The sequence below is a fragment of the Odocoileus virginianus genome, unplaced genomic scaffold (assembly GCF_023699985.2).
Source record: "Odocoileus virginianus isolate 20LAN1187 ecotype Illinois unplaced genomic scaffold, Ovbor_1.2 Unplaced_Contig_9, whole genome shotgun sequence".
In the NCBI taxonomy this organism is placed as follows: Eukaryota; Metazoa; Chordata; class Mammalia; order Artiodactyla; family Cervidae; genus Odocoileus; species Odocoileus virginianus.
The window spans coordinates 1,226,998-1,241,592 of NW_027224326.1; the positions used below are offsets into that span (position 1 = coordinate 1,226,998).

Here is a 14,595-nt window from a genome sequence, read left to right on the forward strand (position 1 = left end):
TTCTTTGGCGCTCAGCTTTCTTCACAGTCCAACTCTCACATCCATACATGACTACTGGAAAAACCATAGCTTTGACTAAATGGACCCTTTGTTGGCAAAGTAATGTCTCTGCTTTTTAATATGCTGTCTAGGTTGGTCATACCTTTTCTTCCAAGGAGCAAGCGTCTTTTATTTCATGGCTGCAGTCACCATCTGCAGTGATTTTGGAGCCCCCAAAAATAAAGTCTTTCACTGTTTCCATTGTCTCCCCATCTATTTGCCGTGAAGTGATCAGACCAGATGCCATGATCTTAGTTTTCTGAATGTTGAGTTTAAAGCCAACTTTTTCACTCTCCTCTTTCACTTTCATCAAGAGGCTCTTTAGTTCTTCACTTTCTGCCATAAGGGTGGTGTCACCTGCATATCTGAAGTTATTGGGAGTACATTATTATATGCAGAGTACATCATGTGAAATGCTGGGTTGGATGAAGCACAAGCTGGAATCAAGATTGTTGGGAGAAATATCAATAACCTCAGATATGCAGATGACACCACCATTATGGCAGAAAGCAAAGAGGAACTAAAGAGCCTCTTGATGAAAGTGAAAGGAGGAGAGTGAAAAAGCTGGCTTAAAACTCAACATTTAAAAAACTAAGGTCATGGCATCCTGTCCTATCACTTCATGGCAAATAGATGGGGAGACAATGGAAACAGTGACAAACCTTATTTTCTTGGGCTTCAAAATCACTGGAGCCATGAAATTAAAAGATGCTTGCTCCTTGGAAGAAAAGCTATGACCAACCTAACAGCATATTAAAAAGCAGAGACATTACTTTGCTGACAAAAGTCCATCTAGTCAAAGTTACGGTTTTTCCAGTAGTCATGTATGAATGTGAGAGTTGGACCATAAAGAAAACTGAGCACCGAAGAATTGATGCTTTTGAACTGTGGTTTTGGAGAATAGTCTTGAGAGTCCCTTGGTCAGTATGGAAATCAAACCAGTCAATCCTAAAGGAAATCAATCCCGAATATTTGTTGGAAGGACTGACACTGAAGCTGAAGCTCCAGTAATTTGGCCACCTGATGTGAAGAGCTGACCCATTAGAGAAGACGCTGATGCTGTGAAAGCATGAAGGCAGGAGGAGGAGACGACAGAGGATGAGATAGTTGGATGGCATCCCTAACTCAATGCACATGAGTTTGAGCAAGCTTCAGGAGCTGGTGAAGGACAAGGAAGCCTGTCCATGGGGTCCCAAAGAGTCAGAGTTTGTGGGAACACAAACTGAGTGGCTGAACAACAGGCTATGACAAAATAATGGGTATAATTCCCTACAAAATATCTTTGTTTCTGATCTATTTTATATATAGTATTTTTATCTGTTAATCCCATACCCCTCCCTAATTTGTTCCTCTCCTCTTCTCTATCCCCTTTGGTAAATACAAGTTTGTTCTCTACAGCTATGAGTCTGTTTCCACTTTAAATATGCATTCATTTGTATTAATTTTTAGTTTCTGAATGTAACTGATATTATACAGCATTAGTCTTTCTCTGTCTGACTTATTTCACTAAGCACAGTCTTCTCTAAGTCCCTCTCCATTGCTGCAAATGGCATCATTTTGTTTTTATGGCTGAGTAACATACAAAAAAGATTTTCATGATTCAGATAATCACAATGGTGTGATCACTCACCTAGAGCCAGACATCCTGGAATGTGAAATCAAGTGGGCCTTAGAAAGCATCACTATGAACAAAGCTAGTGGATGTGATGGAATTCCAGTTGAGCTATTTCAAATCCTGAAAGATGATGCTGTGAAAGTGCTGCACTCAATATGCCAGCAAATTTGGAAAACTCAGCAGTGGCCACAGGACTGGAAAAGGTCAGTTTTCATTCCAATCCCTAAGAAAGGCAATCCCAAAGAATGCTCAAACTACTGCACAATTGCACTCATCTCACACGCTAGTAAAGTAATGCTCAAAATTCTCCAAGCCAGGCTTCAGCAATACGTGAACCGAGAACTTCCAGATGTTCAAGCTGGTTTTAGAAAAGGCAGAGGAACCAGAGATCAAATTGCCAATATCCGCTGGATCATCGAAAAAGCAAGAGAGTTCCAGAAAAACATCTATTTCTGCTTTATTGACTATGCCAAAGCCTTTGACTGTGTGGCTCACAATAAACTGTGGAAAATTCTGAAGGAGATGGGAATACCAGACCACCTGACCTGCCTCTTGAGAAACCTGTATTCAGGTCAGGAAGCAACAGTTAGAACTGGACATGGAACAACAGACTGGTTCCAAACAGGAAAAGGAGTATGTCAAGGCTGTATATTGTCACCCTGCTTATTTAACTTATATGCAGAGTACATCATGAGAAACGCTGGGCTGGAAGAAGCACAAGCTGGAATCAAGAGTGCCAGGAGAAATATCAATAACCTCAGATATGCAGATGACACCACCCTTATGGCAGAAAGTGAAGAGGAACTAAAAAGCCTCTTGATGAAAGTGAAAGAGGAGAGTGAAAAAGTTGGCTTAAAGCTCAACATTTGGAAAACTAAGATCATGGCATCTGGTCCCATCACCTCATGGGAAATAGATGGGGAGACAGTGGAAACAGTGGCAGACTTTATTTTTGGAGGCTCCAAAATCACTGCAGATGGTGACTGCAGCCATGAAATTAAAAGATGCTTACTCCTTGGAAGGAAAGTTATGACCAACCTAGATAGCATATTAAAAAGCAGAGACATTACTTTGCCAACAAAGGTCCGTCTGGTCAAGGCTATGGTTTTTCCAGTGGTCATGTATGGATGTGAGTTGGACTGTGAAGAAAGCTGAGCACCGAAGAATTGATGCTTTTGAACTGTGGTGTTGGAGAAGACTCTTGAGAGTCTCTTGGACTGCAAGGAGATCCAACCAGTCTATCCTAAAGGAGATCAGTCCTGGGTGTTCATTGGAAGGACTGATGCTGAAGCTGAAACTCCAATACTTTGGCCACCTGATGTGAAGAGTTGACTCATCTGAAAAGACCCTGATGCTGGGAGGGATTGGGGGCAGGAGGAGAAGAGGACAACAGAGGATGAGATGGTTGGATGGCATCACCGACTCAATGGGCATGAGTTTGAGTAAACTCTGGGAGTTTGTGATGGACAGGGAGGCCTGGTTTGCTGCAATTCATGGGGTCGCAGAGTCGGACACTACTGAGTGACTGAACTGAATATTCCATGGAGTGTGTTTTGTTTGTGTGTGTGGTATGTATCTATTCATCTGTGGATGGATGCTTGGGTTTCTTCCATGTTTTGGCTATTGTATATAGTGCTGCTATACACATTGGGGTGAATGTACTAACATTTTTGTTTTTTCCAAGTATATGCCCAGGAGTTGAATTGCTGGATCATATGGTGGTTGTATTTTTAGATAGCTTTTTTTTTTTTTTTTTGCTTGTTTTGGCCATGGTGCATAACTTGCAGGATCTTTGTTCACTTACCAAGGATTTCCTTGGCAGTGAAAGCATGGAGTCCTAACTACTGGACCACCAGGGAATCCCCTATTTTTTAATTTTTAAAATAACTTTCATACTGTTTTCCATAGTGGCTGCACCAATTAAAAATTCTCACCAGTAGTGGAAATGTACTAGTGTTCCCTTTAGTCTACATCCTCTCCAACATTTGCTATTTAAACTTCTTGGTGATAGCCATTGATAGGTGTGATGTGATATCTTGTGGTTTTGATTTGCATTTCTCTAATGATTAACGATATTGAGCATCTTTTCATGTGCCTGTTAACCATTTGTACATCTTCTTTGGAGAAATGACTATTCAGGTCTTCCGTCCCTTTTTCAATTGCTTTTTACTAATTTTTTTGAACTTCGAGTTGTATGAACTGTGTATATTAAGATTTTGTGGGTCACATCATTTGCAAATATTCATTTCTCCCACCCAGTAGTTGTCTTTTCATTTTGTCAATGGATTCTTTTGCTGTGCAAAAATTTTAAAGTTTAATTAGGTGCCATTTGTTTATTTTTTTCTTTTATTTATTTTTGTCTTAGAAGACTGATCAGGAAAATATTGCTATGATTTATGTCAAAGAATTCTGCCTATGTTCTCCTCTAGGAGTTTCATGGTTTCAGGTCTTATTTAGGTCTTTAAACCATTTTATTTTTGTGTATGGTATTAAGGAGTGTTCTATTCTGATTTTTTAACATGTGGTTGTCCAGTTTTTCCAGCACCATTTGCTGAAGACTATCTTTTCTCCATTGTATATTCTTGCCTCCTTTGTCATAGATTAACTGACCATAGGTGCATGGGTTTATTTCTGGGCTAGATATTCTGTTTTGTTGATCTGTTTTTGTGCCACTACCATGCTGTTTTGATTACTGTAGCTCTTTGTAGTATAGTCTGGTCTGGGAAGCTTATACCTCCAGGTTTCCTTTTTTTTTAGGATTGCTTTGCCAATTTGGGATCTTTGTGAGGTTCTGTGTAAGTTCCAGGATTATTCTAGTTCTGTAAAAACTCATAGGTATTTTGATAAGGATTGCGTTAAATCTGTAGATTGCTTTGGGTAGTATGGAAATTTTAGTGATATTAATTCTTCCAATCCAAGAGCATGGGATTTCTTTCCATTTCTTTGAATCATATTTGGTTTCCTTCATCTGTTTTATAGTTTTCAGCATACAGGTCTTTTGCTCCTTGTTTTATTCCTTGGTGGTTTTTTGTTGCAATTTTAAATTGGGATTTAAGAAACTTATTCTGACATTTATTATTAATGTATAGAAATGTAAGACTTCTGTGTATTAATCTTGTATCCTGCAAACTTGCTGAATTCATTGATTAATTCTGGTAGTTTGGGGTAGAGAACTTAGGGTTCTCTATATAGAGTATCATAACATTTACAAATAGAGACAATTTTACTTCCGCCCTTCCAGTTTGGACATCTTCTGTTTATTTTCTTGTCTGATTGCTAAGGCTAGGACTTCCAATGCTATGTTAAATAGAAGCCACAGAGTGAGCATCCTGGAAGGCTTTGGACTTTTCACCACTGAGTATGATGTTGGCTGTGGTTTTTGTCTTTATAGTCTGTATTATGTTGAGATATATTCCCTCTCTAACTTCTTTGATGAGAGTTTTTATTGTAAATGGATGGTGTAGTCCTGTGGCCATTGCTGGGTTTTCAAAATTTGCTGACATATTGAGTGCAGCACATTAAGACCATCATCTTTTATACTGGCGATAATTCTTCCTTCCTAAGGCCCACTTGACTTCACACTCCAGGATGGGCCTTAGAAAAGCCTACCTGTGAATTCCCTTGCTCCCTAGATAAATCTCCCACCATGCTTGTTCCCCTGTCCACTGAACTCACAGCACCCTACCTGTCCTCAAACTAACAGGTTTCATTTCCCTGCCAGTCCATAGAATTATCCAAACCAACCCCATATCTCCCCTCCACGTCCAGTTACTACAAAGTCTGTCTCTTGTCACCCTTGCTTGTTCATTCTATGTACACTGTGGTCTGAGAGCATGTTTTAAATTATTTCTATTTTTAAAGAATTTCTTAAAATATAGTTTTTGGCCAAAACGTGGCCTATCATGGTGAATATACTATACATTTGAGTTGTAGTCTGCTGAAGTAATTTAAAAGTGACCATTTCATCCAGTTGATGTTCAGTAGAACCATGTCTTTACTGAGTTTCCATCTCTCTACTTTTTGTTTTTGTTGTTCAGTCCCTAAGTTGTGTCTGACTCTGCAACCCATGGACTGCAGCAAGCCAGGCTTCTCTGTCCTTCACTATGTCCTGACATTTGCAAAACTCATGTCAATTAAGTTAGTGATACTGTCTTAACCACCTCATCCTGTCATTCCCTTCTCCTCCTGCCCTCAATCTTTCTCAGCATCAGCATCTTTTCCAATGAGTTGGCTCTTCGCATCAGGTGGCCAAAGTATTGGAGCTTTAGCTTTAGCATCAGTCCTTCCAATGAATATTCAAGGTTGATTTCCTTTAGGATTGACTGGTTTGATCTCCTTGCTGTCCAAGGGACTTTTAAGAGTCTTCTCCAGCATGACAATTCAAAGCATCAGTTCCTTGGCTCTCAGCTTTCTTTATGGTACAACTCTCACATACATACATGACTATGGGAAAAACCATGGATTTGACTATACAGACCTTTGCTGGCAAAGTGATGTCTCTGCTTTTTAATATGCTGTCTAGGTTTGTCATAGCTTTTCTTCTAAGGAGCAAGTGTCTTAATTTGAACAAGTGTCCTTCAATTTCACAGCTACGGTCACTCTCTGCAGTGATTTTGGAGCCCAAAAAATAAAATTTGTCACTGCTTCCACTTTTTTCCTTTCTATTTGCCATGAAGTGATGGAACCAGATGCCATTTTAGTTTTCTGAATGTTGATTTCAAGCCAGATTTTCACTTTCTTTGTTCACTCTCATCAAGAATTTCTAGTTTCTCTTTGCTTTCTGCCATTAGAGTGATATTATATGCATATCTGAGGTTGTTTATTTCTCCTGGCAATCTTGATTCCAGCTTGTGATTCATCCAACCTGGCATTTTGCATGATGTACTCTGCATGTAAGTTAAATAAGCAGGGTGACAATATACAGCCTTGTCGTACTCCTTTCCCAATTTTGAACCAGTCCGTTGTTTCATGTCTGGTTCTAATTGTTGCTTCTTGACCCTCTTCCAACAACACAAGAGAAGACTCTACACATGAACATCACCAGATTGTCAACACCAAAATCAGACTGATTATATTCTTTGCCATAGATGAAGAAGCTCGATACAGTCAGGAAAAAAAAAAAAAAAAACTGGACTGGAGGCTGACTGCAGCTCAGATCATGAACTCCTCATTGACAAATTCAGCCTTAAATCGAAGTAGGGAAAACCACTAGATCATTCAGGTATGACCTAAATCAAATCCCTTACAATTATACAGTGGAAGTGACAAATAGATTCAAGGGATTAGATCTGATAGACAGAGTGCCTGAAGAACTATGGACGGAGGTTCGTGACATTGTACAGGAGACAGGGATCAAGACCATCCCCAAGAAAAAGAAATGCAAAAAGGCAAAATGGTTGTCTGAGGAGGCCTTACAAACAGCTATGAGAAGCAGAAGGCAAAGGAGAAAAGGAAAGATATTCCCATTTGAATGCAGAGTTCCAAAGAATAGCAAAGAGAGATAAGAAAGCCTTCCTCAGTGATCAGTGCAAAGAAATAGAGGAAAATAATAGAATGGGAAAGACTAGAGATCTCTTCAAGAAAATTAGAGATACCAAAGGAACATTTCATGCAAAGATGGGCACAATAAAGGACAGAAATGGTATGGACCTAACAGAAGCAGAAGATATTAAGAAAAGGTGGCAAGAATACACAGAAGAACTATATAAAAAAAGATTTTAATGATCCAGATAATCCTGATGGTGTGGTCACTCACCTAGAGCCAGACATCCTAGAATGCAAAGTCAAGTGGGCCTTAGGGAGCATCACTACAAACAAAGCTAGTGGAGGTGATGGAATTCTAGTTAAGCTACTTCAAATCCTCAATGATGATGCTATGAAAGTCCTGCACTCAAGATGCCAGCAAATTTGGAAAACTCAGCAATGGCCATGGGACTGGAAAAGGTCAGTTTTCATTCCAAACCTAAAGAAAGGCAATGCCAAAGAATGCTCAAACTACAGCACAATTGCACTCATCTCACACACTAGTAAAGTAATGCTCAAAATTCTCCAAGCCAGGCTTCAACAGTACATGAACCGTGAACTTCCAGATGTTCAAGCTGGATTTAGAAAAGGCAGAGGAACCAGAGATCAAATTGCCAACATCCACTGGATCATCAAAAAAGCAAGAGAGTTAAAAAAAAAAAAAATCTACTTCTGCTTTATTGACTATGCCAAAGCCTTTGACTGTGTGGATCACAACAAACTGTGGAAAATTCTTCAAGAGATGGGAATACTAGATCACCTGACCTGCCTCCTGAGAAAGCTGTATGCAGGTCAAGAAGCAACGGCTGGAACTGGACATGGAACAACAGACTGGTTCCACATCAGGAAAGGAATATGTCAACGCTGTATATTGTCACCCTGCTTATTTAACTTATAAGCAGAGTATATCATGAGAAATGCTGGACTGGGTGAAGCACAATCTGGAATATAGATCGCTGGGAGAAATATTAATAACCTCAGATATGCAGATGACACTACCCTTATGGCAGAAAGTGAAGAACTAAAGAGTCTCTTGATGAAAGTGAAAGTGGAGAATGAAAAAGTTGGCTTAAAACAAGATACAAAAAATGAAGATCATCACATCTGGTCCCATCACTTCATGGCAAATAGATGGGGAAACAGTGGAAACAGTGACAGACTTTATTTTTTTGGGCTCCAAAATCACTGCAGATGGTGACTGCAGCCATGAAATTAAAAGACGCTTGCTCCTTGGAAGAAAAGTTATGACCAACCTAGACAGCTTATTAAAAAGCAGAGACATTACTTTGCCAACAAAGGTCCATCTAGTCAAGGCTATGGTTTTTCTAGTAGTCATGTATGGATGTGAGAGTTGGACTATAAAGAAAGCTGAGCACTGAAGAATTGATGCTTTGAACTGTGGTGTTGGAGAAGACTTGAGAGTCCCTTGGACTGCAAGGAGATCCAACCAGTCCATCCTAAAGGAAATCAGTCCTGAATATTCATTGGAAGGACTAATGCTGAAGCTGAAACTCCAATACTTTGGCCACCTGTCGTAAAGAGCTGACTCATTTGAAATGACCCTGATGCTGGGAAAGATTGAAGGCAGGAAGAGAAGGAGATGACAGAGGATGAGATGGTTGGATGGCATCACCAATTCAGTGGACATGAGTTTGAGTAAACTCCGGGAGTTGGTGATGGACAGGGAGGCCTGGCGTGCTGCAGTCCATGGGGTCACAAACAGTAGGACACAACTGAGTGACTGAACTGAACTGACCTGATCTGCATACAGGTTTCTCAGTAAGCCAGTGAGGCAGTCTGCTATTACCATCTTTTAAGAATTTTTCAGTTTGTTGTGATCCACACGAAGGCATAGTGGCTGGTATTCCCATCTCTTTAAGAATTTTCCCAGTTTGTTGTGATCCACACGAAGGCTTTAGTATAGTCAATGAAGCAGAAGTTGGTATTTTCCTGGAATTCCCATGCTTTTTCTATGACACAGCAAATGCTGGAAACTGGATCTCTGCCTTTTCTAAATGTAGCTTGTATATCTGGATGTTCTTGATTGAAGTGCTGATGAAGTCTAGCTTGAAGGATTTTGAGAATAACTTTGCCAGCATGTTAAATGAGCACAATTGTATGGTAGTTTGAACATTTTTTTGGCATTGCCATTCTTTGGGATTGGAAACTTTGCTTTGTTTGTAGTGATGCTTCCTAAGGCCCACTTGACTTCATACTCCAGAATATCTGGCTCTAGGTGAGTGACTACACCATCATGGTTATCTAGGTCATTAAGACCTTTTTGTATAGTTCTTCTGTGTATTCTTGTCACCTCTTCTTAATCTCTTCTGCTTCTGTAGGTCCTTACTATTTCTGTCCTTTATCATGCCCATCCTTGCATGAAATGTTCCCTTGATAGCTCCAATTTTCTTGAAGAGGATCTCCAGTCTTTCCCATTCTATTGTTTTCCTCTATTTCTTTGCATTGTTCATTTAAGAAGGCCTCCTTATCTCTCCTTGCTATTCTCTGAAACTGCATTCAATTGGATGTATCTTCCCATTTCTCTCTTGATTTTTACTTCTTTTCTCAGCTATTTGTAAAGCCTCCTCAGACAGCCACTTTTACTTTTTGCATTTGATTTTTTGGGGGATGGTTTTGGTCACTGCCTCCTATACAATGTTACGAACTTCTGTCTATAGTTACTTCAGGCACTCTGTCTACCAGATCTAATTCCTTGAATCTATTCATCACCTCCACTGTATAATCATAAGGGATTTGATTTAGGTCATACCTGAACAGCCTAGTGGTTTTCCCTACTTTCTTCAATTTAAACCTGAATTTTGCAATAAGGAGCTGATGATCTGAGCCACAGTCAGCTCCAGGTCTTGTTTTTGCTGACTGTATAGAGCTTCTCCATCTTCAGCTGCAAAGAATATAATCAATCTGATTTCGGTATTGACCATCTGGTGATGTCCATGTGTAGAGTTGTCTCTTGTGTTGTTGGAAGAGGGTGTTTGCTATGACCAGTGTGTTCTCTTGGCAAAACTTTGTTACATCTGAGTTGTTTGCCCATTCCTGTCCATTTTAGTTCACTAATTACTAAGATTTGGATTTCACTCTTGCCATCTCCTGTTTGACCACATCCAACTTACCTTCATTCATGGACCTCACATTCCAGGTTCCTACGTAATACTGTTCTTTACAGCATTGGACTTTTCTTTTACTGCCAGACACATTGACAACTGAGCAGTTTCCACTTTGGCCTAGCCTCTTCATTCTTTCTGGAGCTATTAGTAATTGCCCTCCACTCTTCCCTAGTAGCATATTTGGACACCTTCTGACCTGGGGGGCTCATCTTCTGGTGTCATATCTTTTTGCATTTTCATACTGTTCATGGGGTTCTTGAGGCAAGAATACTGGAGCAGTTTGTCATTCCCTCTCCAGAGGACCACATTTTGTCAGAACTCTCCACTATGTCCTGTCCATGATGGGTGGCCTTGCATGGTATAGCCTCAGTGAGTTTTGCAAGTTCCGTCAGCAGGCCAAGGCTGTTATCCTTGAAGGAGTCTATTTATAAACTGCCTATCTGTAGTATCCACCTTTTCCATTAGAGCCCTTAGCATATTTTGAAAATCTGTTTTGGTTGCCTTGGGTCTTTGTTGCTGTACATGGGCTTTCTCTAGTTGTGGCAAGCTGGGGTCTACTCTCTAGTTGCAGCACTCAGGCTTCAGAGGTTGTGGCACACAGACTTTGTTGCCCTGTGGCATGTGGGATCTTCCTAGACCAGGATGAAACATGTGTTCCCTGCATTGGTAGGTGGATACTTAACTATTGAAACACCAGGTAAGTCTGAGCCCTTAGCTTATTAATCATAGTTGATTAATAGCCCTTAGCATATTAATCTCTGCCAATTCTGAATCCAGTTCAGATGCTTGCTCTCTTCAAACCATTGTTTTTTTTTAGCATGCTGTGTAAATTTTTTTTGATAGAAGCTAGACATGATGTGCTGGGTAAAAGGAAATGAGTCAAACAGGCCTCTGGGGTAACAATTTATCTGGGTGGCAGTCAGATTTTTACTGTTTACTATAGCTGTAGGTGTCAGTGGCTAAAACTTCCTCTGGTGTTCTGATTTTCGTGTCCTGTTATAGTCAGGTTTCCTTAGATTTATTGCTAAATAAGGTTTTAGCACACAGTTGTGGTAATTTATTGTGTTCCTCAGTTACACAGGAGCCCTACTGGTGTGGCAGAGGCACTGGGTGTAGGGAGGGGGAGCACTTTGTAGTATGACTGTTACTCTTGCAGTGAGCCTGTGCCCCTGTGTTATGACCTTTACAAGTATTTCTTGGTTTCCTCCCTCTGCTCCTACACACACACACACACACACACAGGTGACACATGAAGGCTATAAGGGGCTGGAGTTGACTATTAATATTTTGCTTCCTCCAAGCTGAACAGGCTCTCATACAGTTTCCCTCACTCAGGCCTGCTAAAAGCAGAATTCTCTGGGCATATTATGAAATGGACACTGTTCCCTCTCTCATGGCAGAAGCACAAGAGGACTTCTCTCTGATCTTCACCGTGGGAAACTGGCAGTGGTCTTACTACTCACAAAAGTGTGCCCCATTCTTTATGTCCAGGTCCCGTGGGGTCTTTAACTAAGCGTTTCATCCACATTGAATCTCTAGCGATTTGTCAATTATAATTTAAGTTCCCTTAGCCTGGTTCTGGTTCCTGCAAAAGATGAATAATGACTTCTGAGCTCCTAAAATGCTCAATTGGGAAACTGTAAGATTAAAGGTCCAAACAGAACCAGCAGAAAAATTAAGAGATCCCATCGAATTCCACGTATAGGAGAAGGCAGTTTAATGTACATCAAAGCATGTACTTTCCCATGCAACTCAAGAATCACTAGATGAGTGTAGTTGATGTGCTGATGCACTTCCAGCAGACAGCTTCAGTGTTGCTCCTTGGGTGGCCTCAGCTGCAGAGGTCATACTTGCCCAACGGTCACACAACAAATGACTGATGGAGGTGGGGAAGAGAAGCTAATTAACTCAGCCCAACAAGGGACAACCAGCTGGGACAGCTTTTCTCTCTAGGAAGTCCATCTCCCTTTCCCTTCTTTTCACCGGGAACTCTCTACTTTGGAGGCTACTTCCCAAAGAAACCGATTGGTGACAGTTTGTAAAGTCTATCCTCCCCTCAATTTAAACTTTGCTAATCTTCCCTTGGAAACTCTAAAGTCATAAGAAAAGAACAAATATAGTATAAAACCAGTCTGTGGCAACAACAAATTCTAAATACTTATTTTTTTTAAAAGTGAAAATATTTCCTAAGTATCCTATAAACAAATGTATTTTCTATTCCAGGTTCAGTGACACACACAATAAATGTAAGTCAGTTTATGAAAGAAGTCATGTGTGGGAGGGGGGATCGGGATGGGGAATACATGTAAATCCATGGTTGATTCATGTCAATGTATGACAAAAACCACTACAATATTGTAAAGTAATTAGCCTCCAACTAATAAAAATAAATGAAAAAAAAAAAGAAAGAAGTCATGTGTTGGTATGTTTGATATGATGATTTTTGCTATGCATAAAGAATTTTACCAAAACAGCCAGGCCATCATTGTTTGGACCTTGACTCCATCATAACTGCTTTATACGAGCATGTGCTTCCATCAGTTTCCACAGCTTTGACTTGTAGGGCCAGATTAAGAAATACTTCTCACATTTTACAGTTGTTAGGTTATACTGTAGTCTTTTCTTGAGACCTGGAAGTAACAGCTATTCATTGCTGGCATTTGAAGGCCTCCTCAGCGAATTGTTTCCAAGACTTCAGAGTAAAGTCTGAGACCTGGGCTGGTTCCCAGGAGGTCTTGTTAGCTGACTTTGCCACCAGCATGCTGTAAAATGACTGAAATTGTGCATAAGGGAGGGGCCTCTGATGCTCAGCTCTGAGGCTATTTGGACTTCAGTAGCTGTTTTCAAAAAATAAGTAGTAAGTATAGTGCTGAGTCATAACTGCTAGAGAAATACAACTGTGCAAAGAAAATGTGGGAACACTGAACAGTAAATATAGTTTTAATCAATTACGGTTAGCTCACAAGTCCATATAATAGGATTCTTGTACCACAGCTGGCTTTTATATTTACTGACATTGGTTGAAACTGTTTTCTATCTTGGAACTTTCCAAGCATATAAAAATACATTTTTCAGACTGCCAAATCTACGACAACCTTTAGGGAAGACAGCATGTAAAACTGTATAAAAAACTTTTGTGACTAAGCAAAAGGAGAATAAAGTGCTTTATTTTTAATATTAATTACATTTTCAAAAATGATATATTTTACATTTAAAGGTATCAGTACCCTAAAGCTATTGCTTACAGTAGGAAATAGAAGTGTAAACAGACCATATACACTTTGCAATGATAAAGTTTTATACACATAACTCTATATACCAATCAACAATCCTAAGAGAATACACATAAAACCTGCTTGTTTAGACAACAGTTTAAAAATAAACCAATATAAAAGTCCCATTTCTTAGCTCCATATGGTGGAAATGTATATGTATAAAGATTAAATCTGAGGTATTTACTATGCTGAAGATATTTAACTTTGTTCCATGCCAGCCATGAGTGATAGTGCTAGAGATTCCACTGTGGGAAGAATAAAAATAGGTTAACAAGATAGATTTAAATGACAATGGCTGAATAAGCTTTAATCAATATCTCAAAAAGTATTAGACATTTTCTATTTTTAATGAAAATACTAATTATCTTTAACATATACTAGACAATAATCTTCATTTATTAAATGCAAATTTAAAAACTATGATTTACTTCTACTTCATAACATTTTAGTTTTGAAAACAAACAAAAAAAAGTCTGGGCTTTACACTGAACAAATCATATTTTTTGAAATGTCATAAAACCTGGACTCACTTCATAACAAAACACCATGTTCTAAGCTATGAATAGAATCTGTTTCCTTTAACACAGTACTTTTTTTTGGCCACGGGTATAAATGGGGGAGGCTGAGAGGAGGCAGTAGGGGTTTACAACATTAGTTTTTATATACCTGCATAATAGATGAAAGCCTCTTCATTGCAGAAGAGTCAACTCAACACAGGAAATTAGGGATCTGTGAGATGAGAACTGGCCCCCAGCCTCCACATCACTGCTTACATAGAGTCCTCAGGGCGGGCTGGGAGTGGGGAAGACTGGCTCTCTGTGGGGGCATCTAGGCCTCCAGTCTGCTACACCAGCAATGGGTTTCTCCATTCTGGCAGTCTATGTGCCTCGTCAGTCACCGGCCCACCTACCTGCTCTGTGGGTATAGCAGGTTAGCACTGAAAGGCTCAGCTCATACTAGGACTTAATTTACTTAGATGTCCTTGTATTAACAACTTTTTGATGATACATTTTTGTTT

General features: G+C 39.7%; 1 protein-coding gene across 1 annotated transcript in view; it reads right to left on the reverse strand.

Annotated features, from left to right (window-relative positions):
- Positions 1-13,448: 13,448 nt before the first annotated feature.
- The window catches only part of TUBGCP5 (tubulin gamma complex component 5), a 55,318-nt gene continuing 54,171 nt past the window's right edge, over positions 13,449-14,595 (reverse strand). The window contains exon 23 of the mRNA XM_020906831.2: positions 13,449-13,822. Within this exon, the coding sequence (XP_020762490.1) occupies positions 13,776-13,822 (47 nt within the window). The 3' untranslated portion in view covers positions 13,449-13,775. The remainder of the gene's footprint in view (positions 13,823-14,595) is intronic.